General features: G+C 43.7%; 1 protein-coding gene across 2 annotated transcripts in view; it reads left to right on the top strand.

Moving 5' to 3' along the window:
• LOC138354692 (activating signal cointegrator 1 complex subunit 2-like) overlaps nucleotides 1-11,939 on the top strand; it is a 32,608-nt gene extending 20,669 nt beyond the window's left edge. Inside the window, exons 4-9 of one of the 2 annotated variants that reach the window (XM_069309055.1) lie at nucleotides 328-508; nucleotides 714-911; nucleotides 2,998-3,200; nucleotides 7,453-7,632; nucleotides 11,321-11,453; nucleotides 11,706-11,939. In XM_069309055.1, the coding sequence (XP_069165156.1) occupies nucleotides 328-508; nucleotides 714-911; nucleotides 2,998-3,200; nucleotides 7,453-7,632; nucleotides 11,321-11,453; nucleotides 11,706-11,924 (1,114 nt within the window). In that variant the 3' untranslated portion in view covers nucleotides 11,925-11,939. Of the gene's footprint in view, nucleotides 1-327; nucleotides 509-713; nucleotides 912-2,997; nucleotides 3,201-7,452; nucleotides 7,633-10,143; nucleotides 10,360-11,320; nucleotides 11,454-11,705 lie in introns of those variants that run through there. The other variant, XM_069309056.1, reaches the window with a different exon arrangement.
• Nucleotides 11,940-25,983: the final 14,044 nt, after the last annotated feature.

Here is a 25,983-nt window from a genome sequence, read left to right on the forward strand (position 1 = left end):
TTGACCCTTATTATCTATTAGAAAATAGAGACATGAAAAAAAAGGAGATTTTTTTGTAATGCTAAATTTTCTTATAAATCTGTTGTAATTGCACAGCTAGAAAGCTAGTGTTTTTATTTTAGATATGTAATAAAACCCTGGAATTTAAACTTTTGTTTTAGGCAGAATTTTGATCCTTGGTAGGACTTGGGCCAAAATAAATCACATTGCATCCAAAGTGTTAAGGAACCCCATCCCATTGAAACAGACAACAATGAGTTTGACTTTGTAGTATGGTACTAGGCATTCAAAACACTGTTGGAATCTAATTCAGCCCTAAACTTTCAGATTCTGGTCTCAAATGGTGTATGACCCAGCAGTCCATGAATGTTTGGAATCATATATCACCAACAGTTACAGATGGTACGATGGTGATATATTGGAAGATTACTCCAGACCTCTTGTTGAGACTCTACATCATCTGGTGTTTTTAATATATGTTCGTATGGCAACTTACAAAGAGTCTAAGGTACGCCCTCGGTATTTATTAGCAGGTTCGTCACGCTGTTGTGATATCATCGTGCAGTCTGATGTATTTAGCTGCTTAGAGCGTGATTGTGTTTATAATGATTGATGTCTGCATATAGTGGGTTGTTTTTATTTTCAGTAGGTTTTATAATGTGAGAAATATATATGTTAGATTTTTAACTCCTCATGTTTTCTTTCTTTTTCAGACATGTCATATAACTCCATCAATATTTGGAGATATTATTTATGAGCACTTCATGTTTGACATATGCAAGCTGCTAGATCTGTGTATGTTGTTTGGTCCTGCCAATGGCCAGTTATTGGCTAAAATGATAAATAATATTTTCACTCGGCAACCCAAATATTATGAGGATCTTTCACAAGCAGTGTCTTCCATATGCATGGTAAGCTTTAAAGTTGTGTTTTTAAATGTAAGTTTTATATATACAGTGGTACCTCGGAATACGAGTGTCCCTGTAAACGAGTTTTTCGGAATACGAACAGGATTTGCTCGGAAAATTTGCCTCGGAAGGCGAGGGTTGCCTCGGAACACGAGTTTGTTGATACACGTACAGGCCAACTAGAGTGTGGTGGTTCGGCGATCGCACCTCAGTTTACCAGTGTCTCGCGCCCAGTAACTATCCCGCCTGAATTCTTCACAAGGATTTACAGTTTTTTGTCGGATATTTGGCCATTTGAGCATAAAAGTTATTATATATCTCGCTATGGGTCTCAAGAAAGCCATTGGTAAGGTTAACACGTTGGATGACTCCTCCTCCTTTGGGGGGGGGGGGTTTGGGGCTGGTGGGGCAGGCCTCTTCTCCTGCGCTGTCGAGTCGTCTTGGAGTGGGTTTGCTTGGGCGTGGTCGAAACGGCCCTTGTCTCTTAGGTAGGTTTCTCGATCGTTTCCAATCCCAAAACGGGATGGTGCGGACCTCCAGTTCATTCTGGACTTGTTCCGTCTGAACCCGTGGGTTTATTGCCCTCCTTTCGGATGACTACTCTGTCCCAGGTCTGTCTTCTTTCAGAGCCGGGCACTTGGAGGGTGTCCCTGAACCTCAAGGACGTGTATTGGCACGTCTCGATTCATCCGGAGTTCAGTGACTGGCTCGGTTTTGTTGTGGGGCATCAAGGTTACTGCTTTCGTTGCCATCCATTGGCCGTGATAGTCTACCCACCGGGTCAGGTGTGGCTTTGTCGGCTGTTCTGGTTCCTTCAGGGACATTCCTTCCGCCTCTCTCAGGACTGCTGGGTTCGACCTCCAGGGTCTTTGCGTCGGTTGCTATGACGCCGGTTTCCTCTTTGGGTTTTTCGGGGTTCAGTGCCTTGGTGCCTCCCCGAGCCCTCGCTCGATGTGTTCACGGACGCATCATCTCTTGGCTGGGGCTTTGTGACCAGTGCTGACCAGGTCAGCCAGGGATGGTGGGGTCCGTCCTTCCGTCAGGCTCACAGCACGGTGCGGGAGTTCGCAGCTGTATGGATGTCACTCAGGAGGATTTGGGTCGCTCGTGGATCGATGATCCGGCTCCATTCGAATTGCTCCCTGGTGCTTCATTGTCTGAAGCAAGGGGATTCCATGCGGCCCTTGGCTCTTTGGGGCTGGTCACTTCGAGTGACTTGTCTGCTGAGTTCTCAGGGTTTGGCTCTCCTGGTGCTTCACGTTCGGGGAGGGGGGGGTGGTGTCCACTGTCCTGGCGGAGGGCCTGTCGTTCAGCCGACACGTTCAGTTGGCTCTGCCAGACGTTCAGGCGTCCGGAAGTGGATCTCTTCACGTCGGCGTGGTTGAGGCGTCTCCCAGTATACGTAGCGTCCTTTCCCGACTGCGAGGCCATTGGGGTATATGCCTTCAGGTAGGACTGGATGAGGTGAGGGTTAGCTGTACCTCTTTCCTCAAGTTCAGCTGTAGCTCCAGGTCCTGGCTCATTTGGAGACTGACCAGGGACGAGTTGTCCTTCTGGCTTCCTTGGTGGCCGGCCCAGCCTTGCTTGCTCGGCGTCCGAACTCGAGGGTCTTTCCGCGGCTCCGCCTCTTCCAGCAGATCGGTCCAGCCCAGTACGATGCTGGTTCGCTCTTCTCCTTGAGTCTTCACGTCTGGAGTTTGTGACTCTGGTCTACCATCACTTGTTTGGAGCGCAGGTGGCTTCGTTGCTGGTCTCCCACCTGCGTGCTTTGTCTCGGCAGCAGTATGAAGTTTCCCCAGGCCCATGCCACAAAACATGTGACGCCTTGTTGGCCACACTATGATGGGTATTTTCACTAATTGTCCTGTCACATATAATAAGGAAAGGAGGTACAGCAGTGATAACTTTTGGTATTATGCTTTATATAGTCCCTCCTGAGTATTCAATACAGTATATGCTGTTAACAGTACCAAGAGTAGAGAGATGCTTAGTTTGCTTCATCTATTTCACCCTTTTTAATATAATTTAAGTAGTGTTAATAGATAATTACAATACTGTTGTATATTAATTTTGTCTTTTTCTTCTGCAGGCTTTAGAGAAGGTTGAAGATAAGCTGGGTGTGGCCGAGTATTATGTTCCTGTAGCTCTTGGAGCACCGATTGAAAATTTGTCAATATCAGACCTTCATGATATGATCATTTACTTAATAGATACATTCTCCTCTATACAAATGCTTATCACAATCCATCCACCCGCAGCTAAATATTTTCATGATGTGGGATTTGAGCTAAGGTGAGTGAAGTTTCTGAATGAAGATGTATATTGGTTCTTGTTTGATTATTGATTAGAATTTGCTTGTGACTGGAGAGAATACACACTGTCGTAGCTTCAAGGGTTTTATTGTGGAAGGTGGTAATATAAGGTCGAGCACAACTGAGGTCCACCCTGCCTTAGGTCTGTGAGATTACTGACGGCCTAGTTCACAGTGCTTCAGTAAGGCTGTGCAATAATTAAAATTTAAGTACAAAATTCGGAAAAGGTGATACGAGGAAGTTGTTAGAGACTTATTGATATAATTCTTGGGCTGTAATTTTTGAGTTTAAAACATCTGCCACAGTATATATCTGGAAGCTACCTCCCATGTGCAGCATTATTTTTTAAGGTGGGGTAGCCCCATGGTTGCTCCCTGTAGCTATCGGCCTGAGATTACTTCATACTACAAGTCATATCAGTTGCACAGTTGCAGGAGTTCTGTTTGGCCTGCTAGATACCAGAGCCAGAACATGGAACCCCCCCCTTCCTTACAGAGGCACAGAAAGTATTCACCAGGATAAACATTCAGAAAGTCTCTGAAGCTTTTCAGATTGCTGGGTTCATAAGACTCGAAACTGCCAAACAACTCCCCCAAACAATTCAATCAAAATAAAATGATTCATGATTTACCTTCAGCAAGAGTAGCCTCAACAGAAAAACAAAAAGGCATTCAACAAACAAAGCCTCACAAGAAAGCCAAGGGCCTTGAACCAGCTGAACCTCAGCAGAAAGCCAAGGGCCTTGAACCAGCTGAACCTCAGCAGAAAGCCAAGGGCCTTGAACCAGCTGAACCTCAGCAGAAAGCCAAGGGCCTTGAACCAGCTGAACCTCAGCAGAAAGCCAAGGGCCTTGAACCAGCTGAACCTCAGCAGAAAGCCAAGGGCCTTGAACCAGCTGAACCTCAGCAGAAAGCCAAGGGCCTTGAACCAACTGAACCTCAGCAGAAAGCCAAGGGCCTTGAACCAGCTGAACCTCAGCAGAAAGCCAAGGGCCTTGAACCAGCTGAACCTCAGCAGAAAGCCAAGGGCCTTGAACCAGCTGAACCTCAGCAGAAAGCCAAGGGCCTTGAACCAGCTGAACCTCAGCAGAAAGCCAAGGGCCTTGAACCAGCTGAACCTCAGCAGAAAGCCAAGGGCCTTGAACCAGCTGAACCTCAGCAGAAAGCCAAGGGCCTTCAACCAGCTGAACCTTAGCAGAAAGCCAAGGGCCTTGAACCAGCTGAACCTCAGCAGAAAGCCAAGGGCCTTCAACCAGCTGAACCTTAGCAGAAAGCCAAGGGTTTTCAACCAGTGAACCCTCGCCAGAAAGCCACAGTCCTTCAACCAACTGAACCTCACCAGAAAACCAAAAGGCCTTCAACCTGAGGGACCTGACAGCTGAGTGGACAGTGCTGAGGATTCGTAGTCCTGAGGTTCCGGGTTCGATCCCCGGTGGAAGCGGAAACAAGTGGGCAGAGTTTCTTTTCACCCTGATGCTCCTGTTCACCTAGTAGTAAATAGATACCTGGGAATTAGACAGCTGCTACAGGCTGCTTCCTGGGGATGTGTAACAAAAAGGAGGCCTGGTCAAGGACCGGCCGCGGGGACGCTTAGCCCCGAAATCATCTCTAAATAATCTCAAGATAACCTAACCAGTGAGGTCTCACCAGCTGCCAGTCAAAACTGACATTGCCAAGATCATGTACAGTAATTTTGGGGTTGAATTAGGTAGGTTAGATTAGGTAAGTGCCTAACAAGTAAGGTAAATATAAAATTAGGTAAATGAAAATTAGGTAAATATTGAAGCCCTTCATCAAGCAAGCTAATGAAACCCCAACAAGGCAAGTTGAAATTTCTGTTACAGTATGGTATTGTCAATACAGTAAATGATTTGATTACTCTAAATGTATATAGATCCTATCCAAGTCATGTAAATTTATGTTTATTGCATGTGGAAATATAAATTATGTTGGTTTTGGTATTAAAATTACAATTAGGAAGTATGTTCATCTTTGGACTTTTGCATTAAAAAATGAACATTGATGTAATGATATGCCTCATACTGGATGAGTCCCAGTGGTTCCTTGAAGTTATCTCACTGATTGTTCCATGCAGTTGCGTTAAATTAGGTACAAAGTTCTGCTTGGCCAACGGGGAGCCGAGCCGAGCCAAGTCAATGTAACACGGGGGGGGGGGGATTCGTTCTGTACTTTTCGTTCTCTCTACCCCTCTCTGTACCCGTATTCTACTTTATTTCTCTACCAAGGGACCCCAAAACTTTTACTTGAGTCGACCCCATGCCTCGTGGTCTTAAGACGATTGACCGACTTAAGATTCTACAACCTTATAACGTGGAAACTGACTTCTAGCAAAACCCTAGGATTGCCTTGTGCTGCCACCACCAGACCAGTAACACTGAGCAATGACCGAGGTCTGGATCGATCATGCTAATCAATAAACCTTTGGGCTTGATCCCCACTAGTAATGTATGGGAGGGTTGTCTTTTTACATTAAGTGTGGAATTAATTAACAATCAAAGGGAATAATGAATTCTGATTCGGTGTTAGAATTGGCACCCAACTCAACTCGGCCTCTCCGGCTACCCACATGGTACGGACCAATTCACATAAATTTGCAAAAATGGAAATTAATAAAAGACAATTTAATAGCTAAATGGTTTATTCAAAACTAAACAAAATCTAAATCAATGCACTCCCTAAACTGAACACTTCCTACTTATCGGCAATGAGTTGACCTATTCCCTATAACAACACTCTTAGCAACTTTACCTTATTGGCGACCAGCTAGATGTTAGTGCTAAGATCTTGGGAAGAGGTGGAGTGGACACCTTCCCTGTGTTGCTCCGGATCCCACACTGTTTCCCACTACCCAGACGCCCAGATCTGTATCCTTCTGCCTAGTTTACCAAGTTGCTAGCAAGGCTTTAAATTGAACAACTCATCTCTGTTGCACTGACTGACCCAGATTGGTTGAATTATTTTAACTGAAGTTAATTACACAAGCATCTAGGGAAGAGCTATTTCCGTTTACAAAATTGCTATTTGACCTTTGAGAAAATACCAAAAATATGGAGCTTTGGTGACCTTCATGACCTAAGGTCACCCAAATCCTTCCGCCTCCAAGTCTAGTCCCGCTAGTGACGTCACTGATGGTGACTTAACTCATTATCCTGACAATCAGGATACTCTTGATACTATAACCAGGAATATTATACAATTTGAATGAAGACTAATTTCTCTAAATTACTGAATACTATAGAATGATTCATTATACGTTGCTATGAGACAAAGGGCACTAGCCATTTTGTGACCCAGACTGCTAATTCCCCAGGGGGATGCGCCTTGTGCTCCAGAGTCAGGTCACTACCACGTGACTCCAATCTTCCCAAACTCCCATGTCTGAGAGAACAGTACTGGATAATTCCTACAATTTGTTACAACCCCCCCGCACAAGCAACTTAGTAAACCTTGTTAATTTGTTCAAACTAACGAGGTTTAATATCCAAACCCACAACAAACTCGACTCATGCCTCAACAAAAGCTAACCTAACTAAAAAAATTTGACAATCATCAGATTGTCCAACAACATCATAATAAACATGTTCAAATTCATAAATGTGTCGGTTGTCGACTGACAGCAATCCTCCTCCACCAGGAACCATACATCCTACACTTACTGACATAGCTAAATAACTTGTCCCTACTCTAACAGCAAAGACTAGCTATTACACTCTCTTGGCTCTTCACTAGGCAACCTCATGTGTCCTCTAGAGCCGGACACACCGTGCTAAAACATAAAAGTTATATCTACCGACTGAATTTTCAGTCATCCGGGAGCGTACCACTGTGGGACTCTGGTCTTTGTTAACCCCCCAATTTTCTGTAGAGTTTTGCTCACTTTCTGGATGCTTTCCCAATGTGGTGGCAAATTGTCACTTGTCCTTTGCACCTCTGTGAGGGGAAAGCTTTGGTGCCCAGCAGGCCAAACCAAACTTGTGCTTATGAAGTGACCCAATTGCAAGTAGCAATCTCGGTGAGATAGCTGCGGTGAGCTCCCTCCTGAAAAGTCAGCTAACACACAAGTCCAGCTAACTTGTAGGGAAATGGGCTCCATACCATTTGAATTGGCGAGTGTAAACTATTGTTAGCTGGTCTCTCGGTGGTCTCCTTTCTTAAAATACATGTACACAGTAAGACTTTCTAAAAAAATTTGATTCTTTTATTTTCTTGCAGAATGGCATCTTGTTATGAAAGAGTCATTCCTGCTCTAATAGATAATGTGAATGAATGCTGCAATGACCCAGAGTGGAGTCCTAAGATTGCAGAAAAAATACAGTTGACCAGATCTTCAATTCTCATGGCGTTTAGAGCCATCCTTCACCACAAATGCCTTGCACCTCTATCGGTTGAATGGTAAGTTACACTAAATATTTTAATTTAAATAAATAAGCTTCATTAACTGTTTGCAACCATTAATTGTTAGGATCATTAAAAACAATTATTGTTAAAGTATTTTGTTTATTTCAGTATAATTTTCTTAATGACTGCACTGCACATAGTACCTTAACCCTTGAACATATGTTTGCTAGTACTGTACAGTATATCATGAGATTCAGAACTCCTGCGGGTGCATGGGGGCTCACATCCTGTGCCTCAGGACTCCAATAAACATATGCCATCTTGAAAAAAAAATCATCCGCATCTCTCCTGGCTATGAGAGCTCAGTACTGTGAGCTCTCATAGCCACTATGAGTACTGAGTACTCAGTACTCAGAGCGACCAAGGCTAGTGCATGCAGCAGGAGCTCACAGCACCGCTCTGCACCACTGTCGGGGGCTGCCCCAAATACATTTTTACATTTTTTAACTTTTATTATTACAAAAATTAACTTTTCTGACACCTCTTGCTTAAAACTCCTAAAGTCAAAAGGATCGATAGGCCTTGCTTTCGCAGTCCGTATTCGTACTGAAAATCAGGATCAAGCCAGCATTTGTTTTGTTTTTCAATGGTTTTATATCTAGTTTTCTGTGGTTATCTTGAGGTTATCTTGAGATGATTTCGGGGCTTTTTAGTGTCCCCGCGGCCCGGTCCTCGACCAGGCCTCCACCCCCAGGAAGCAGCCCGTGACAGCTGACTAACACCCAGGTACCTATTTTACTGCTAGGTAACAGGGGCATAGGGTGAAAGAAACTCTGCCCATTGTTTCTCGCCGGCGCCTGGGATCGAACCCAGGACCACAGGCTCACAAGTCCCGCGTGCTGTCCGCTCGGCCGACCGGCTCCCTCGCTCGGCCGACCGGCTCCCTGAAGGTATCAGGGAGCCCCGTAATGGTGAGCCCCGTCGGCTCCCTGAAGGTATCCGAACTGATATGTGCTATATATTAGTTTTGGGTCATCAGTCACAGAAGTCCTTATGCTTAATGGGGACCAAGCACCAGAACCTGGTCTCCTCGGAGAGGCACAGGGAGCTATGGCTTATGAGCACATTACGTTTAAAGTATGTAAGTCATAATTGCCATCGACCGGAGAAGGACCCAGAAAGGTAGACGAATCAAAACAGACCACTGTTTAGTTAACCTGTGCAACCTACATCCTAAAAGATAAAAATAACTCCCCTCTAGAAAGAAACCAAACAAGCAACCCTTCATGCAACTAGCACTCCCGATCGTTAGCGCTACTTTCCCCCCCCCCCACCCGGTGCTCTTTAGGGGGTAAAGAGATAAGGAGCTGGCTACTCATTTTGTGGTAACTTTGCAATGATTTTTGGGCTCAACATCTGTGACCCCGGTCCCCCAACCAGGCCCTAAACTGTTGGCTCACTGGAGGCGGCAGCGCACCACTCCAGTTCTTGAACTAATGTCCTGGTGGTCGAACCGGTCACCTCTGGTCTCAAGTTCCTGTTCTGGATTTTTGCCCTGTGTGGCTGTTCCAGCTGTTGTGTGTGGTGTACTCACCTAGTTGTGGTTGAGGGGGTTGATCTCTGGCTCTTTGGTCCCACCTCTCAACTGTCAATCAACTGGTGTACAGTTTCCTGAGCCTATTGGGCTCTATTGTATCTACAGTTGAAACCGTGTATGGAGTCTGCCTCCACCACATTACTGCCTAATGCATTCCATCTCTTAACTACTCTGACACTGAAAATGTTTTTCTAACGTCCCTGTGGCTCATTTGGGTACTCAGTTTCCACCTGTGCCTCCTTGTGCGTGTACCACCCGTGTTAAACAGTTTATCTTTATCTATCCTGTCAATTCTTCTGAGAATTTTGTTGGTAGTGATCATGTCTCCCCTTGCTCTTCTGTCTTCCAGTGTTGTGAGGTGCATTTCACACAACCTTTCCTCGTAACTCATGCCTCTTAGTTCTGGGACTAGCCTAGTGGCATGCCTTTGAACTTTTTCACGCTTCGTCTTGTGCTTGACAAGGTACGGGCTCCATGCTGAGGCTGCATACTCCAGGATTGGTTTTACATATATGGCATATAAGGTTCTGAATGATTCCTTGCACAGATTCCTGAAGGTAGGAATCTGTGCAAGGAATCCTGCCTTCATTGATGGGGTCCCACCTGTGGGCTTCTCAGTGAGAGTGTGAGGTTTCCTGACGTTCTTTCCACCATTTTCTTTCTCTGCGTAGGTTCCTGTCGAACAGAACACAAAGAGTAACAGTCAATCAGATAAAATCGAGTCCAAGCGATATTAAAAGCTCTGTACTTCAAGGTATACAGTCCTTGCACCGCTACTGTTCCTTATTCTCATATCTGATATAGACAAAAATACACGTCACAGCTTCGTGTCGTCCTTTGCAGATGACACAAAAATCAGTATGAAAATTACCTCTGCTGAAGACATTGAAAAACTACAAGCAGATGTCAACAAAGTTTTCGATTGGGCAGCAGAAAATAACATGATGTTTAACAGTGATAAATTTCAGGTACTCAGGTACGGCAAAAATGAGGATCTGAAACATAATACAGGGTACAAAACACAATCGAATCTTCCCATAGTAGAAAAACAGCATGTCAAGGATTTGGGAATAATGATGTCCGACGATCTAACGTTTAGGGAGCATAACCAAGCAAGTATTGCGTCAGCCAGAAAAATGATAGGATGGATTACGAGAACTTTCAAATCCAGGGATCCCATCACAATGGTTGTACTCTTCAAGTCACTTGTGTTGTCCCGTCTTGAGTACTGCTCAGTACTCACTTCCCCCTTCAGAGCAGGAGAGATTGCTGAAATAGAGGGAATACAGAGAACATATACGGCACGCATAGACAAGATAAAACACCTAAATTATTGGGATCGTCTCAAAGCTCTCCAAATGTACTCAACACACAGGTTTGAACCCTCAACAAGGCCCTTGTGGATTTGTTCATTTGATATACAGTATCACATTATTGGGATTTCTGTGTGTATTGTTATTTGTTTTCATTTTGTTATTTTGTATTGTCAGGCAATTTTTGGTATTTAGGAATATACAGTGGAGTATATATATACAATATTTTATTATTGCAAATGATAGAACAGTAAAGTAATCAAGATTTATTTTGAGGTTAGGTCAAATTGATTCTGAAGATTAATCTCTCTGTGGCCCCGTCTCTGGTTGGGTTTCTTGGTTGATGATTTGGTGAACCAGACTGTTAGACACTGCTGCATGCAGTCTGACATATGAATCACTGTCTGGTTGGTTAAGTACCCTTTGGTGCCCTCTTGAATGTTGAATATCAAGTTCCCTCTTTCAGGGAACTTGATATTATCAAAGGATCTTGAATATCAAGTTTCAGAGCTTCAAGAAGCTCTGAAACACCACAGTTGAGACCAGTGTGAACTATCCTCACCAGAGGAGCCTAAAAGGAAGCAGTGGTGGTCATTATTTTCTGCTCCAAGAAGAGAGAGTTGAGGATAATTGCACCATACTGTACAGGTATATGTAGTGGTGGGCAGTTGAGTCTCCACATACTTAGATATGATGCTATAGTCTCAGTATTATGAGTATTATCTATAAGGAATAACAAGAAATTTTTTAGTTAGCTATTTTAATTTCCTTATTGATAGTGATGTGTTTCTGCTTCATCTGTTACTGTGATTATAGTTCACCTAAATTTCAGCCCTCCACCAGTGCTTGTCGGGGAGTGTGTTGAGAAATTTATGCAGGTGATGTCCACGTGTGTTGGAGACAAAACATTCATCACCGACTATTGTTCAACATATCCTATCACTAAGGACTTGGAATTTTTTCAGGTATAGATATACAGTTTATACGTTTTTGTAATGTAACGTTGACACACAATTGAGTTCACTATACCCTCAACCGCTACTCACTCGATCACATTGTGCACAGTCAAAAGGCAGTCAGCCTATTATATTCATTGAAGGCATAGGTCAAAATCCTATAATAACAATAATAATAATAATAATATCAAGAGTATAGTGATAATACAAGTTATTATAGCTACACACAGATGCTAACCTGATCATTACGTTATATTTCAGCAACATGGTGGAGACATAACGAGCCTAAGCTTCATCAAAGAGGCTGTTGACATGGTGCTTAAAGAGATGGGGCTGGCGTCTGGCATGACTAACCTCACTCTGAATGAGGTCCAACACACAGAAGTAAAGGAGGTATTATATCACAGAATTTATATACAATTTACAATAACAATTTATATACATTACTCCAATTACTGCTTGGTGAGCAGGGAAACTTAATTACAGATAATATAGGTGGTTTAAAAGTAATAAATTATTAATGCTTCAAGCCTTATCTCTTAATATATTATAAAGAATTTCATTATCTACTGCTGCTGCATCTTCGTGGTGAGAAGGTTTTTGTGTTTATTTGACATACAGGTAACTTGGATCACATCATTTTGTGTGTGGGTGTAGGTTAGTGCTGAATTATTTTAGCCATGTTATTGTAATTGTCTAAGTGTAGTTACAGGATGGGAGCTATGCTCGTGGTATCCGTCTTCCCGGTACTGTCTTAAAATGCCCTTTGAAACTAGTATCCATTTGATTTAATGACCTGTATTAGGTGATACCCAAGTCGTTAAATCTGGGGTTCTGCAAAATCTGCTGATATTAAAATGTTGGCAACTTTTTAGTCATATTCAGGAGGGCAACAGAATGGATGGTGGGTGGGCAGGATGGTTGGTTGGCTTGCTGGTTAGTTGATTGGTTAGCTGACTGGCAGGTTAGGTGGGTAGGGCAAATGGTGGGCAGACAGGTGGGCTTGATGAATGGATAGATAACTAGCAGGCAGGCAAGCAGGCAGAATGGCGGATTGGGTTGGTGGGCTAGCAGGCAGAATGGTGGGTTGGGTTGGTGGGCTGGCAGGCAGAATGGCGGGTTGGGTTGGTGGGCTGGCAGGCAGAATGGCGGGTTGGGTTGGTGGGCTGGCAGGCAGAAGGGCGGGTTGGGTTGGTGGGCTAGCAGGCAGAATGGCGGGTTGGGTTGGTGGGCTAGCAGGCAGAATGGCGGGTTGGGTTGGTGGGCTGGCAGGCAGGTGGGTGCTGGGCGGGCTGGATAGTTTGCTCAATAGCAGAAAGATGGGCTAGATAGCTGACATGAGAGTGGGCAGACATGTAGGTGAACGGGCAGGCAGGTGGATGAGTTTAGATGCAGGGGTGGATGGCAGGTAGGAAGATGGGAAGCCTTTGGACTGCTACTCTTCCTACCTATTGCATAATCCATGCACTCCCACCTTACCTTTTCCCTCCCTCCCCATCACTCAATCCTCTTCCTCCCTACCCAAGCCATTCTCTCCTCCCAGCTTTTTTTCATATGGGTTCCAACCATCCCACCAGTAGCCAGTATAAGAATGGTCAGGTAAAATGTTGTGAATCTCTTATTCTCTTTTCAACAACATCCACATGCCTCCCTACACTCCCACATCCACTTACACGCACGCACACTCACACCCTATATGCACCTACACATAAACACTATGTGCACCTTGTTCCAGGTAGCCTTGTGCACAGGAATCTTAGGAGATATATGGAAAATGGCAAACATAGTACAGTACCAATCTATAAAAATGGTAGTTGAGAGGAACCTCTAAATTATAGACCCATTTCATTAACAAGAGTGGTAGTCAAAACACTAAAAAATACCCAAAAGCCAAATGAATTGAAGCCAAATAATGGACATAGTATGGTTTTCAAACATGAAGATCCTGTGTAACAAATCTACTTAGCTTTTCTGTGGGGAGCCCCTATGGCTCCCTGGAGCTTATCGGGCTAATGTATGTTATATTAGATCGGGACATTAGCTAAGGAGTTCAGACCTACCAGGGACCAGCGCCAGAATCTGGCCCCTTCAGAGAGGTTTCAGGGAGCAATGGCCCTGGAAAACCCCCTTGTGGTTGGGGTTTTCCTTATCTGCCATCGACCAGGGTTAGGCACCCAGAAAGGTAGGCATAACAAAACAAACCCCTCATGGTAAAAAACTAAAACAAAAAACCTAACAGAGATGAAGAAACTCCCTACAATCCCAAGGAAACAAGCAAACATCACACTTTACTGCCGCGCCGATCGTCTGTGCAACCCTCCCCGCCCCGAGAGGGGAAGGGGGGTAGCCCCGGACCTCACTGCGCCGGCTGCCTAGCATCAGTTCGTAAGCTAATGTCAACCGGGATAGACGCTTCTCTGGCCTCAGTTTCCTAGGCGGTGTTTACCTTGTGTGGCATTCACTGCCGTGTGTTGTGTTGTGCGGTGGCCAGGTGTTCCTCATCAGTACCAGGGCTGCATGTGCTTAGGGGCTTCCTTCCCTAAGCACCCTGTGAGTGCTTAGGGAAGTACTGTGAGTACTGTCCCTGTGTGACAGGGATATCTTCCCAGGGGCATTCGGGAACCATTCCCATAGAGGTTCTTGCTGCTCGGCATTTGCCTCGCCCTTGGGGCCAGCTGGGGCTTGGGGCCCTTGTTTGGCCCTGGTTAGGGACTGGTCTTGTGCTGGTTAGGGCATCAAGGTGTTGCGCGACCTGCCACATAAGCGGCGACAGGTTCCTGTTGCCTCTGGGGACGGTGTACTTTTGCGGGGTTTTTCTTTTGTTTTTATATTCATTTGCCTGGTGGGGTCTGCCCAGTGTGGCTATAGTTCCACTGGTAGTGTTTGGTGGCCCTCTGCTAGGCCCCCCGTGATTGTACACGTCGCAGGGGTTTTCAGTGTTGTCCTCTACCCCCTTGTTATTTTTGGGTGATATCTTGTTATCTTGAGGTTATCTTGAGATGATTTCGGGGCTTTAGTGTCCCTGTGGCCAGCCCTCCACCCCCAGGAAGCAACCCGTGACATCTGACTAACACCCAGGTACTTATTTTACTGCTAGGTAACAGGGGCATAGGGTAAATGAAACTCTGCCCATTGTTTCTCGCTGGCGCCCGGGATTGAACCCGGGACCACAGGATCACAAGCCCAGTGTGCTGTCCGCTCAGCCGACCGGCTCCCGGTTATATAACCGGTTAGCAACACCTTGCCTGGGCTTCCCGTAGTTGTTACCCCTATGGGCCCTGGAAACCCCCTGTCGGGGCTCGGTGGACCATTGAATGTGTCTTCCGGGTTCCAACCCGCCTTGTACGGGATGGTTGGTTGCTGTGCCCTTGTCTCTGGGTGATAGTCGCCACTTTTACCTCCGTCATGTTGCCTGTTGGGTCACTGACACCTTTTCACCTTGACCCGGAGTCTTGCGAGAGATATTCTCTGCTTGTTCTCAAGTACTCTCCTGCTGTTATTACTGTTCAGAGTACAGGCGGCATTTGTGTTGCAAGCTAGGTTAGGTTGCTGCAACACGCTAGGTTGGTTTCCCACTTGGATGTCCCGGGACCGCCCCGTTTTGGTTAGGTGCTGTTCGCTCCTTTCCCTCCCTTTTCCCGGCTCCGGACCGTTTGCGGGTTTCAGGGTCGGGGAGGGGTTTAGTTGGGGCTGAAACTCGGGCGGTTTCAGGGGCTGCACCGTTTGGGTTGGGGACAGAGGTTTCGAGCCTGTTCCTCCTGCCAAGGCTTCTGGGTCTTACCAGCGCCCCTTTCTTGCTGCCTTTCCCATGGACTCTTCCTTTTCATTAAGGGCGGAGGGCTTGGAGGACAGCTGTGCCCTGGGGCCTCTGTTGCGGGTTCCCGGGGCTGTGGGGGATGCCTGCTAGCAGTTTTGGGGCTGTTTGACCCTGCTGGTGTTTTCTGCTTCTGGGTGGAGTTTTTCGCCTATCCAGTCTGCTTGCTTACCACTTTTGCTGGCGTGTTTTTGTATCTTTTGCGTCGGTCACAGCCCCCTGTTCTGGTGGTCATTTTCTTCTGCCGGTTTCCCGGCATGGCCACCAGCGCGGCGTTGCGATTTGTTTACATACGCCTGGGTGTGCGAGCGAGCGTCTTGGGTGAGTTTTTTTCACCTTTTTCAGGGGTTTTATTCTCCTGTTGTCGTTTCTTTGCTTTTCTGGTGTTTTCTGCCCGTTTTCTGTTCCTCTGGGAATGTTTGAGTGTTGATTTTACACCGGGTTTTCCGTTTTGTCTGTTTTAGGTCTGGGCCCTAGAGTTTGGGCTCAGTGTCCCTGTCTGTTATGCTTGCTCCCACACCTTGTCCCTCTGTTTTCGGTCTGTTTTGACCGTTTCCCTGGGGACTATGCTTTGCGTTTCTGTGGTGGTCGGCCGAGCGGACAGCACGCTGGACTTGTGATCCTGTGGTCCTGGGTTTGATCCCAGGCACCGGCGAGAAACAATGGGCAGAGTTTCTTTCACCCTATGCCCCTGTTACCTAGCAGTAAAATAGGTACCTGGGTGTTAGTCAGTTGTCACGGGCTGCTTCCTGGCGGTGGAGGCCTGGTTGAGGACCGGGCCGCGGGGACACTAAAAAGCCCAAAAATCATCTCAAGATAATCAAGAAGAAGGTATATCTCCACCAGCAAATGTGGTGGTTTGGGCTCCCCCTGGTTCAATTCCGGGTTCCTTTGGGTTCTTTGGTTTCATTCCGGAGGTTTCTTCCTCTTGGGCCCCCCTTTGTTGGTTCAAGGGGCTTTGTTTCCTCGTGTGTGACCCGGTTTTGCCTTCTGGGGGTTCCGGGGTCTTCCTGGCTTGCAGACTGATCTTTTTGGGTCTTGACACATGTTGTGGTCGTGCTGGGACTTTGGGGTTTTGTTGTCGAGGTGGGCCTTTTGATGCAGTTTTGTGCCTTCTTCGCCTGGCTGGCGTGGTGCTCTCTGCCCACTGGTCAGTGGCTTGTAATTTTCTTTTCACGTGTATGTATGGGTGTATGCATGTACATGTGCATGTGTACACTGTGTGTGTAATTACCTAAGTTTAATTACCTAAGTGTAGTTACAGAATAAGAGCTACGCTCGTGGTGTCCCATCTACCCAGCACTCTTTGTCATATAACACTTTGAAACTACTGACGGTTTTGGCCTCCACCACCTTCTCACTTAACTTGTTCCAACCGTCTACCACTCTGTTTGCGAAAGTGAATTTTCTTATATTCCTTTGGCATCTTTGTTTAATTAGTTTAAATCTATAACCTCTTGTTCTTGAAGTTCCAGGTCTCAGGAAATCTTCCCTGTCGATTTTATCAATTCCTGTTACTATTTTGTATGTAGTGATCATATCACCTCTTTTTCTTCTGTCTTCTAGTTTTGGCATATTTAATGCCTCTAACCTCTCCTCGTAGCTCTTGCCCTTCAGTTCTGGGAGCCACTTAGTAGCATGTCTTTGCACCTTTTCCAGTTTGTTGATGTGCTTCTTGAGATATAGGCACCACACAACCACTGCATATTCGAGCTTTGGCCTAACAAAAGTCGTGAACAATTTCTTTAGTATATCGCCATCCATGTATTTAAAAGCAATTCTGAAGTTAGAAAGCATGGCATGGGCTCCTCGCACAATGCTCTTTATGTGGTCCTCAGGTGATAGTTTTCTATCTAGAATCACCCCTAGATCTCTTTCTTTATCAGAATTCTTTAAGGATTTCTCACATAATTTATAGGTTGTGTGAGGTCTTATGTTTATCTATTCCACATTCCATAACATGGCATTTATTCACATTAAATTCCATTTGCTAAGTGGTGCTCCATATACTTATTTTGTCCAGGTCTTCTTGAAGGGCATGACAATCATCTAAGTTTGCAGGCGATGAGTCACAATAACGTGGCTGAAGTATGTTGACCAGACCACACACTAGAAATTGAAGGGACGACGACGTTTCGGTCCGTCCTGGACCATTCTCAAGTCGATTGTGATGAGGACAGGTAGGGACAGGCATTAAATAGGCAAGAGAGAGCTGAGGAGGAAAGTCAGGTGTAGGGGATAGTAGTAATGAGAACTGCAGCAGGCCTAGTGGCCCATACGAGGCAGCTCCTATTATAACCACCGAAGGAGATAGTAATAGGAAAAAGAAGAGGATAGCAAGGGAGCGTAGAAGACAATGAACAGAAAAAGGGAGAAGAGAGAAAGAAAGGGAAAGAGAAAGAAAGAAATGGAAGGGGGAAAGCTTATGTTAAGTCACGTTTGTTAGAAAGATTATAGCATTTGAGTATATACTGTGAAAGGGAAGAGTCCACAGCAACAAAGCCAGGACTCAAGTTCATGTTGGGTACATTGTGTATAAGAGCCGATTCAACAAGACGGCGTCTGTGTAGAGTAGAGGCAGGAAAGATTATTTTGGAGGAAGACCAATCAATGGGATGATTAGAATCCCTCACATGGCAGAAGAGAGCATTGTTAGTGTCTGCAGACTTAACACTTCTCTTGTGTTCTTTAAGTCTGTCATTCAGTGTACGGCCAGTTTCGCCAAAGTATTGGAGAGGACAAGATGAACAGGAAATAGAGTAGACACCAGCAGCATTAGAAGCAGGAGGAGCAGTGTGAACTAGATTGCTACGAAGTGTGTTAGTTTGTCGAAAGGCGAGTTTAATGTCAAGAGGACGAAAGGTATTGGTAAAAGTCGTCGTCCCTTCAATTTCTAGTGTGTGGTCTGGTCAACAATCATCTAAGTTTCTTATCCCTCCTATTATCTTAGCATCATCAGCAAACATGTTCATATAATTCTGTATTCCCACAGGTAGATCATTTATGTAGACAATGAACATTACTGGTGCAAGAATTGAACCCTGTGGTACTCCACTTGTGACATTTCTCCAGTCCGATACATTGCCTCTGATTACTGCCCTCATTTTTCTATCAGTCAGAAAATCTTTCATCCATGTTAGAAGCTTACCTGTCACCCCTCCAATATTTTCCAGTTTCAAGAACAACCTATTATGTGGAACTCTGTTGAAAGCCTTTTTTAGGTCCAGATAGATGCAGTCAACCCAACCATCTCTTTCCTGTAAAATCTCTGTGGCTCGATCATAGAAACTGAGTAAATTCGATACACAGGATCCACCAGATCGAAAACCATACTGTCTGTCTGATATAATATCATTTCTCTCCAGGTGTTCTACCCATTTAGTTTTGATTAGTTTTTCCAATACTTTCACTATTACACTAGTCAGTGATACAGGTCTATAATTGAGGGGGTCTTCCCTGCTGCCACTTTTGTAGATTGAAACTATGTTAGCCTGTTTCCACACATCTGCTACGACTCCTGTACACAGGGATGCCTGAAAGATCAGGTGAAGTGGAATGCTGAGCTCAGATGCACATTCTCTCAGAACCCATGGTTCTGTTCATGGGTTCATCTGTCAATCTGAACCAACTGCTTTATTCTTACTTAGCTCCTTTAGCATATTTTGCACTTCATCTCTAAACACCTCTATACGCTCTTATGTTGTTCTGTGGAATTCTTATTGTGTCTGGTTCTCTGAAGATCTCATTTTGTACAAACACACTTTGGAACTTTTCATTTAATGTTTCACACATTTTTTTTCATTTTCCATGTATCTGTCCCCCATTTTCCATGTATCTGTTCCCTGTCAGACGTTTGCAGCTTTCGCTGCTGTGTTGGTGACGTCTAGGGCTCATTTCGGGCACGAGGATTTGAGGGTCGCACAGGTTCCTGGCCGCCCGTCCTTTATGCGCGCGTCTGCTCCTGTGCGTTCTTGTTGCCTTGGGTTGCAGGTTGCAGCCTGTTGTCTCGGCTTCGTGTTGCGGAGTTTGTGGCGGCCGCCTCCCGGGTCGGCCATTTCTTTTCCTTGTCTTTGGGTATGAAGCTCCAAGGAGCCGTAGGGGCTCACCACAGAAAACCGGCATTGAATGTAATGAAATGCCATTTTCTGGGTGAGCCCCAGAGGCGCTCTGGCAACCCTCACGCCCACTGGTCGGCAGTTTTTTCATGTTGGTTGAAGCTTAGCTTCCGAACTGATGCTAGGCAGCCGGTGCGGTGTGGTCCGGGGCTCCCCCCCCCCCTCCCCCTCTCGGGGCGGAAAGGGCTGCGCGGACGATTGGCGCGGCAGTAAAGTGTGATGTTTGCTTGTTTCCTTGGGATTGTAGGGAGTTTCTACCTCTCTGTTCGGTTTTTGTTTTAGTTTTTACCATGTGCGGTTTGTTTTGTTATGCCTACCTTTCTGGGTGCCTAACCCTGGTCGATGGCAGATAAGGAAAATTCCAACCACAAGGGGGTTTTCCCAGGGCCATTGCTCCCTGAAACCTCTCTGAAGGGGCCAGGTTCTGGCGCTGGTCCCTGGTAGGTCTGAACTCCTTAGCTAATGTCCCGGTCTAATATAACATACATTAGCCCGATAAGCTCCAGGGAGCCTCCGGGGCTCGCCCAGAAAATGGCATTTCATTACATTCAATGCTGGTTTTTTGCCAGACTTCCCTACTCTATTGCGTCTAAAATATGCCACCTACGATTTTTTTGTTATTATTTCTGTAATCAGGGAACAAAAATGAACACTTTTATAAGACATAAGAATTTTTTGGATTTTTGTTGTTGCGCCCATGTGTGTTAAAGCCATTTGGACCCCTAGCGGTTTGAGGGTTAAGGAACCATCCGAACTCTACCAGAGGTGTTTCTTAACATTAAATGCTGGACTTATTTCACTCTTGGTGTCAATATGGTGTTAAAGGTCGTGTCATTTGTGTCCGAATACAATGGGGCCTCGACTTACGATGCTAATCCGTTTCCAGAGACGGACCGTATGTCAAAATATCGTAAGTCGAAGCGATTTTTCCCATAAGAAATATAGGGAATTGAATTAATCCGTTCCCCACCCTCCAAAATATTAACATACAAATACATTTTATACTAAATACAATGTTTTTTTCTAACTACAATACAGTACCAAAGTTTCTCTTACCTTTATGGAGGGCTCTTGATGGCGTATGGAAGATGGTGATGAGGGGGGAGGAGGAGAGTTGTTACTGTTTGAAAGGGGAGTCCCCTTCCATTATCACATCAGGCAGTGATGTTTTCTCTGGTGGTACTCTCTCTCCTACTTTTTGCCTGAATACCACTAGGACCTGGTTGTGGTTCAGTGCTTGTTTGTCTCACTACAAATTTGTCAAGAGACATTTGTTTTTGCCTTCGTTTTAACATTTGTCTGTAAAGATGCATCATAGTGTCATTGAATAGGTTAAGGCAACGACCTACTGCAGCTTGATTTGGGTGAGTTGTTTCAGCAAAGGTTTGCAATTCTTTCCATGCTGCACACATTTTCTTAATTGTTGAGGAAGAGACATTCTGTACTCTTGTTTCTGCTCTATGGTCATCCTTACATGGGTTTTCATATGTCAAGTCTTACCACTGACTTTCCTGGGACTCATGGCGAGATGTATAATAATTACTTTTATGTTCAAAATGCAAAAAATCACCACAAAAGTGGAATTTCTTATAGGCGCGATCGTCACTAAGCGGGCAGCTGTAGTAAACTGAGGCAGATCGGCCGCGTGACTGGGAACCACGCGCTCGGTCGACACGAACGTGTACCAACAAATATTGGAAGTTGACGACACCATCGAATGTCGAGTCACATTTTTCGATGAAATTTACATCGTAACTCGAAATTATCGTAAGTAGGGGCAATCGTATGTCGAGGTGCCACTGTACAGGTACTGTACTCTGCTCCACCTGGGTGCTGTGTTCCTGGACCTAGATTCAGGAAGCTCTATGTATTTCTTCGTAAGTGGGTTTGCTACGAAGGTTCCTAAGTGCGCCCTAAGAAGATGCTTAGGTGCGATTCAATAAGGTCCACTTAGTGTGGGATATCTGGGGCTTGACTCAATTTATTTAATTATTAAATTAATGAAATCAATTACGAAGGACCACCCACTTTTAAGAAAAGAGGGAAACTAATGAAAAGTGATCATTAGAAACACAAGGAAGAACCAGTGTCTATGGATAAATATTAGAAAGCATAATCACTTAAATAAATAATGGGCTGTATGGTTAATTAACTAAAGTCAGAGCCTCAAACACCTACATTGGGGGGGGTATTGCTAGAACTTCATATACGTCTAGGAACTAGTGTGGTTCGTGCACCAGTTCATTGTTTGATAAAGAATATTGTGACCAAAATATTAAAGAATCAATAGGCGATTACCAATAAAAATTATAAAGATTATTAGCATTAGAAAACAATCATCTAAATAAACACATTTTATCTCCAGTGTACATGACGAGTATTCAATTTGATAGTATCATGAACAAATAGAAAAAATTGGAGTAATTCAATGTGTACAAAAAGTCTTAGCTTTAAGACGATTTCTATGACATCATTCACGCCTTGTCCTCGTGATCTCAGAATCTCCACGTAGAAGCCCTTAGAGGTGAATGACACGAATGTAGGTAACAGCTCGTTGACTCCTCACATACGAGCTGTAATTTAAGGGATATTACGTAGCATTGAACTAGGCTACTTAAATCTCAATATTCATGAAATATAAAATAAAGATTAGTGCGGTACTAACGTTGGATTTTTTGTAGTCGTTCGATATAACGACAGGCTGCCCACGACATATACAATCTCTAATGATGCATCAAAAAAGAACTATATACTTATCGAAAGGTGCAAATTATGCTGAAGCCTGCCTGTATCGCCTCTCAGTCTCAAACTTCCACAATGTCGTACATGTGGTTGAGAGCTTGGCTTGAATATCGACGCGTTATTAGTTGACCGAGCACTGCAGATCACGTAGAAGAATAATTATTCGTTCTGGGTTGAGTACCAGTGTAATTCTTGCTGATAATCCCAACGTCATGTGTCTCAGACTCTGACGCCATGACTTTTGTTGCTCAATTCCTCAACACGAGTCCACCACCCACACACACAATGGCGTCTCTCCTTCCTCCCCACGTCCCCGCATTCACCACAGAAATTATTTATCACGAATAATACTATTTCGCGCAATTGTGGCTGAAAGACTTTAATAAAGACTGAGTTGTAATTCTAGGGATTTAAATATTATTGCTTTCTCGTCTTATGGTGGTAAACGAGAAATGGAGAAGATTTTAGTTTACTCCATGGCATTCACGCTTGACGGTAAAATTATTACTTGATAACAATTGTAACTAAAAACTCTCGATTTAGAATTATTTGAGAGTTATGTTATCCATAAATAATTATCACACGGAATACTGATGATTTTAGTGAATCATATTCAATTCTCTAATACACTGGCTATAAATGTGTTTAACTAGATACAATCTGACGCAATACTGGTGCTTGGTTTCGTAAGAATTCCAGCATCCATATGCAGATATAATGGTTAGTTCATGTGAACATTACCGTTAGTAAGTTTTAGTGACTACTGTAGTTAGTATCTAATAATACTGATTTATTATAATACAATAGTATTGTATTAGTGTTGGAAATTTCCAACATAACTCCGGGGGAGATTTCTCGGGTCGCAGTGCAATGTTGAGTACTGACATACCTATCCCGAAGTTAGTATTAATGTTAATATGTTAGTATGTTAGTACACACATAACGGATGTCCCGTAATTGTCAAGGACATACAAGAAACTTAAGTCTTGCAAAGAAATTCATGTTGAATGGAACATGTTATTAGGAATCATCTAAAGTTAATGACTAATAAAGCCTACAATAAACTCTGGGACTGGTGTCGCTATGACATGTAATGTTTATGTTACTAAGTCTTAAAGTCTTGTAAACTCTCAGATACTCTCGACGAAATAATGTTATTATTAATAGCCTATACAACAAATTAAATATTAAATCATACAATTTAAAGTAACTGAGAATCCACTGTGAGGTGAATGTTCTGGGTCATTGTGACTTGTAACGATTTGTTACTTGACATCACAACACAGTATCATCATGATTACTTAAATTGGATGGGAAATTATTTGCTCTTAGTTAGAGCTATAATAGGCTTGTAGTTTCCGTTTGCATTGTTGAGCAACTGCTCTAGTGGAAACATGTATTAAATATTGAAATATTAAATGATTAAGTTATCTGCAATCAGGAACCCTCTAAAGCTTACAATAAACTCAACAACTAGGGTCACAGTGACATGTAATGATGTATTACATAGTAGCTGAATTATAGGCAAACTCAGAAAAAGTTCCTAAGAACTGATAACATTATTGTATAAGTTGTATTCTACATTATTATACAGTAAAGTATTATTGGGTCATTCAAGATCAAGGAGACTATGACACTACAGGAAGGTCACTGTGTAGGGTCGCTGTGACTTGTAACTATTGAGTTACTAGACAAGAACATCACGCAGCATCATGATCACCCCAAAATCAAATGAAGAAATTTAATTTAATGTGCACTGCTGTGCAGTAGTCATTCTGACTGATGGTACAACTAATTTGCTAACTAGCTAAAATAGTGGGAATTTAGAGAACTGAAAAGGTTTGTTCATCAAAATCAAGGAAGATTCTGAGTCGACAGGGAGATTAGCAGCCTAGTCATTCTGACTTATGAGCTAATTGAATTGCAGCTCATAGGCTTGACACTGTAAACTCATTAATACATCCTCAACTTTTAAATGAAAATTGAGTTTATTAAATCAGTCTCTATAAGTATAGTCAACTGTAATTCATTGTGAGTACAAACTAGGCTAGTACTCGGTTGACACTAACTAAAGTCCCTAAACCTACCTAAATAAATGGTTTAAATTTCTAACCTACCTAAGTAAGGGACTAAGCTAATTGTGAGCAAAAATGTACTCAAATTAACATTGGGAGCTGTATTGAGCTCGTAAACAGGTTGAGCCATATTGAGCTCATTAACAGTTAACAGAGGGAGCTATATTGAGCTCGTTAACAGTTAACAGGGCGAGCTATATTGAGCTCGTTAACATGGTGAGCTATATTGAGCTCGTTAGCAGAGTTAACAGGGTGAACTATATTGAGCTCGTTAACATGGGGAGCTATATTGAGCTCATTAAGCATGTTAATTAATAATGCTGATGTTTAATGATAATGCATTAAACAAAGAGAAACCTAAGATTGCTGGAAATTAAATTACTGCTACGATTAATCCTATTCAAGATAATTTGTAACATTTTCCCAACCTAAACGTTTCACGGGTTATTAGTTCTCTGTAGACTCACTTACGTATTGGTAAGTTTGCAAGTTTATTCGTGCTGCGCTCCTACATTAATTTAGCAGAAACGAGAAAAAACAACTCAAACAAAAATTGATGCAAGTATTTTCACTAACTCTTAGTGCAGAAAACATTGTATTAATAAGGTTTTCTTGGCAAACCTTAAGTGCAAGTATTTTGAACCTTGGTCCCAGTGAATTTAAAATTATAGAAGTTGCTTGATGACTTCATAGTATTGCTAAATTCAGGAAATGCTAGATGCATTGATTGCTAGATTCTCTAGCCTAATATTATTAATTACCTAGGGAGTGCTAGATTCTCTAGCCTAATATGATCAATTACCTAGGGAGACTGAGTGTGTTCAATTATTATTTGTCGAATAATTCTAGGTCTGCAGTGGATTCAATGGCTTGGTCGCTGTGACTTGTACTTGTTTGAGTACGGACCACTGGTTTTCCACTGAGAGCTATGAAACATCTCGGCGAATACTAATTGCACTACATTCAATCTGAGTTTATTACTCAGCTGTGTTTCTCATTTTAGCTTGCTGCTGGAGAATTGATTTACTGCTGACTAATTTATTATTGTTGGCAGGCTTAGGCTTGTTCACATTCAGAACTTTACCAGTAAGTAAGTAGCCACCTGCAGACTGGAGCATATTCATGCCCAATCGTTTAACATGTCCAGTTATGAACTGGTAATAGTAGTCTGCTCCTACTAGTACATCTACATTGTTAAGGCAGTCAGACGTTAACTTGTTGTCAGCCAAATTAATTTCACGTTCCTGCAGGAAGTGGGCTGTGTACCCCAGACCCTTAATATTTAAGTCAAAAGGTATTTGATCTACAACAATGGCTTGGACAGCCTTGGTATGACTACCTAGTCGTACAAGCGGTTGAACTACTGAGTATTTATGGGTTCCTCGATTTATCATGAACCCTGGCAAGTTTAATTTTACCTGTCTGATTGGTTGTAAATTGAGTGCCTCTGCCGCTTTCTGAGTAATGAAAGTTCTCTGGGAACCTTGATCAAATAGTCCACGAGTGCTGATCTTGGCTCCTTTGTTCTTTACTTGAAGTTGGGCAGTGGGCAAAGCAGCATCCACTTGAGATGCTTGTGAAATTACGCTGTACACATCTCGCACCTTGCAGCACTGTACTGGTGTAGATTCTCTACCTCCTATTCTAGGATTGACATAATTAGTCCTAACTAATTTGCACAGTGCAGCATGATGCTTGCCCCTTCTACACCTATTGCAGGTGTTCAGTGGGGTGTCACAGCTATTAACATTATGTGATTTGAGACACCTAGTACATTTGTGTAACTGTTTGAG

The sequence above is a fragment of the Procambarus clarkii genome, chromosome 64, assembly GCF_040958095.1.
Source record: "Procambarus clarkii isolate CNS0578487 chromosome 64, FALCON_Pclarkii_2.0, whole genome shotgun sequence".
NCBI classification, from domain to species: Eukaryota; Metazoa; Arthropoda; class Malacostraca; order Decapoda; family Cambaridae; genus Procambarus; species Procambarus clarkii.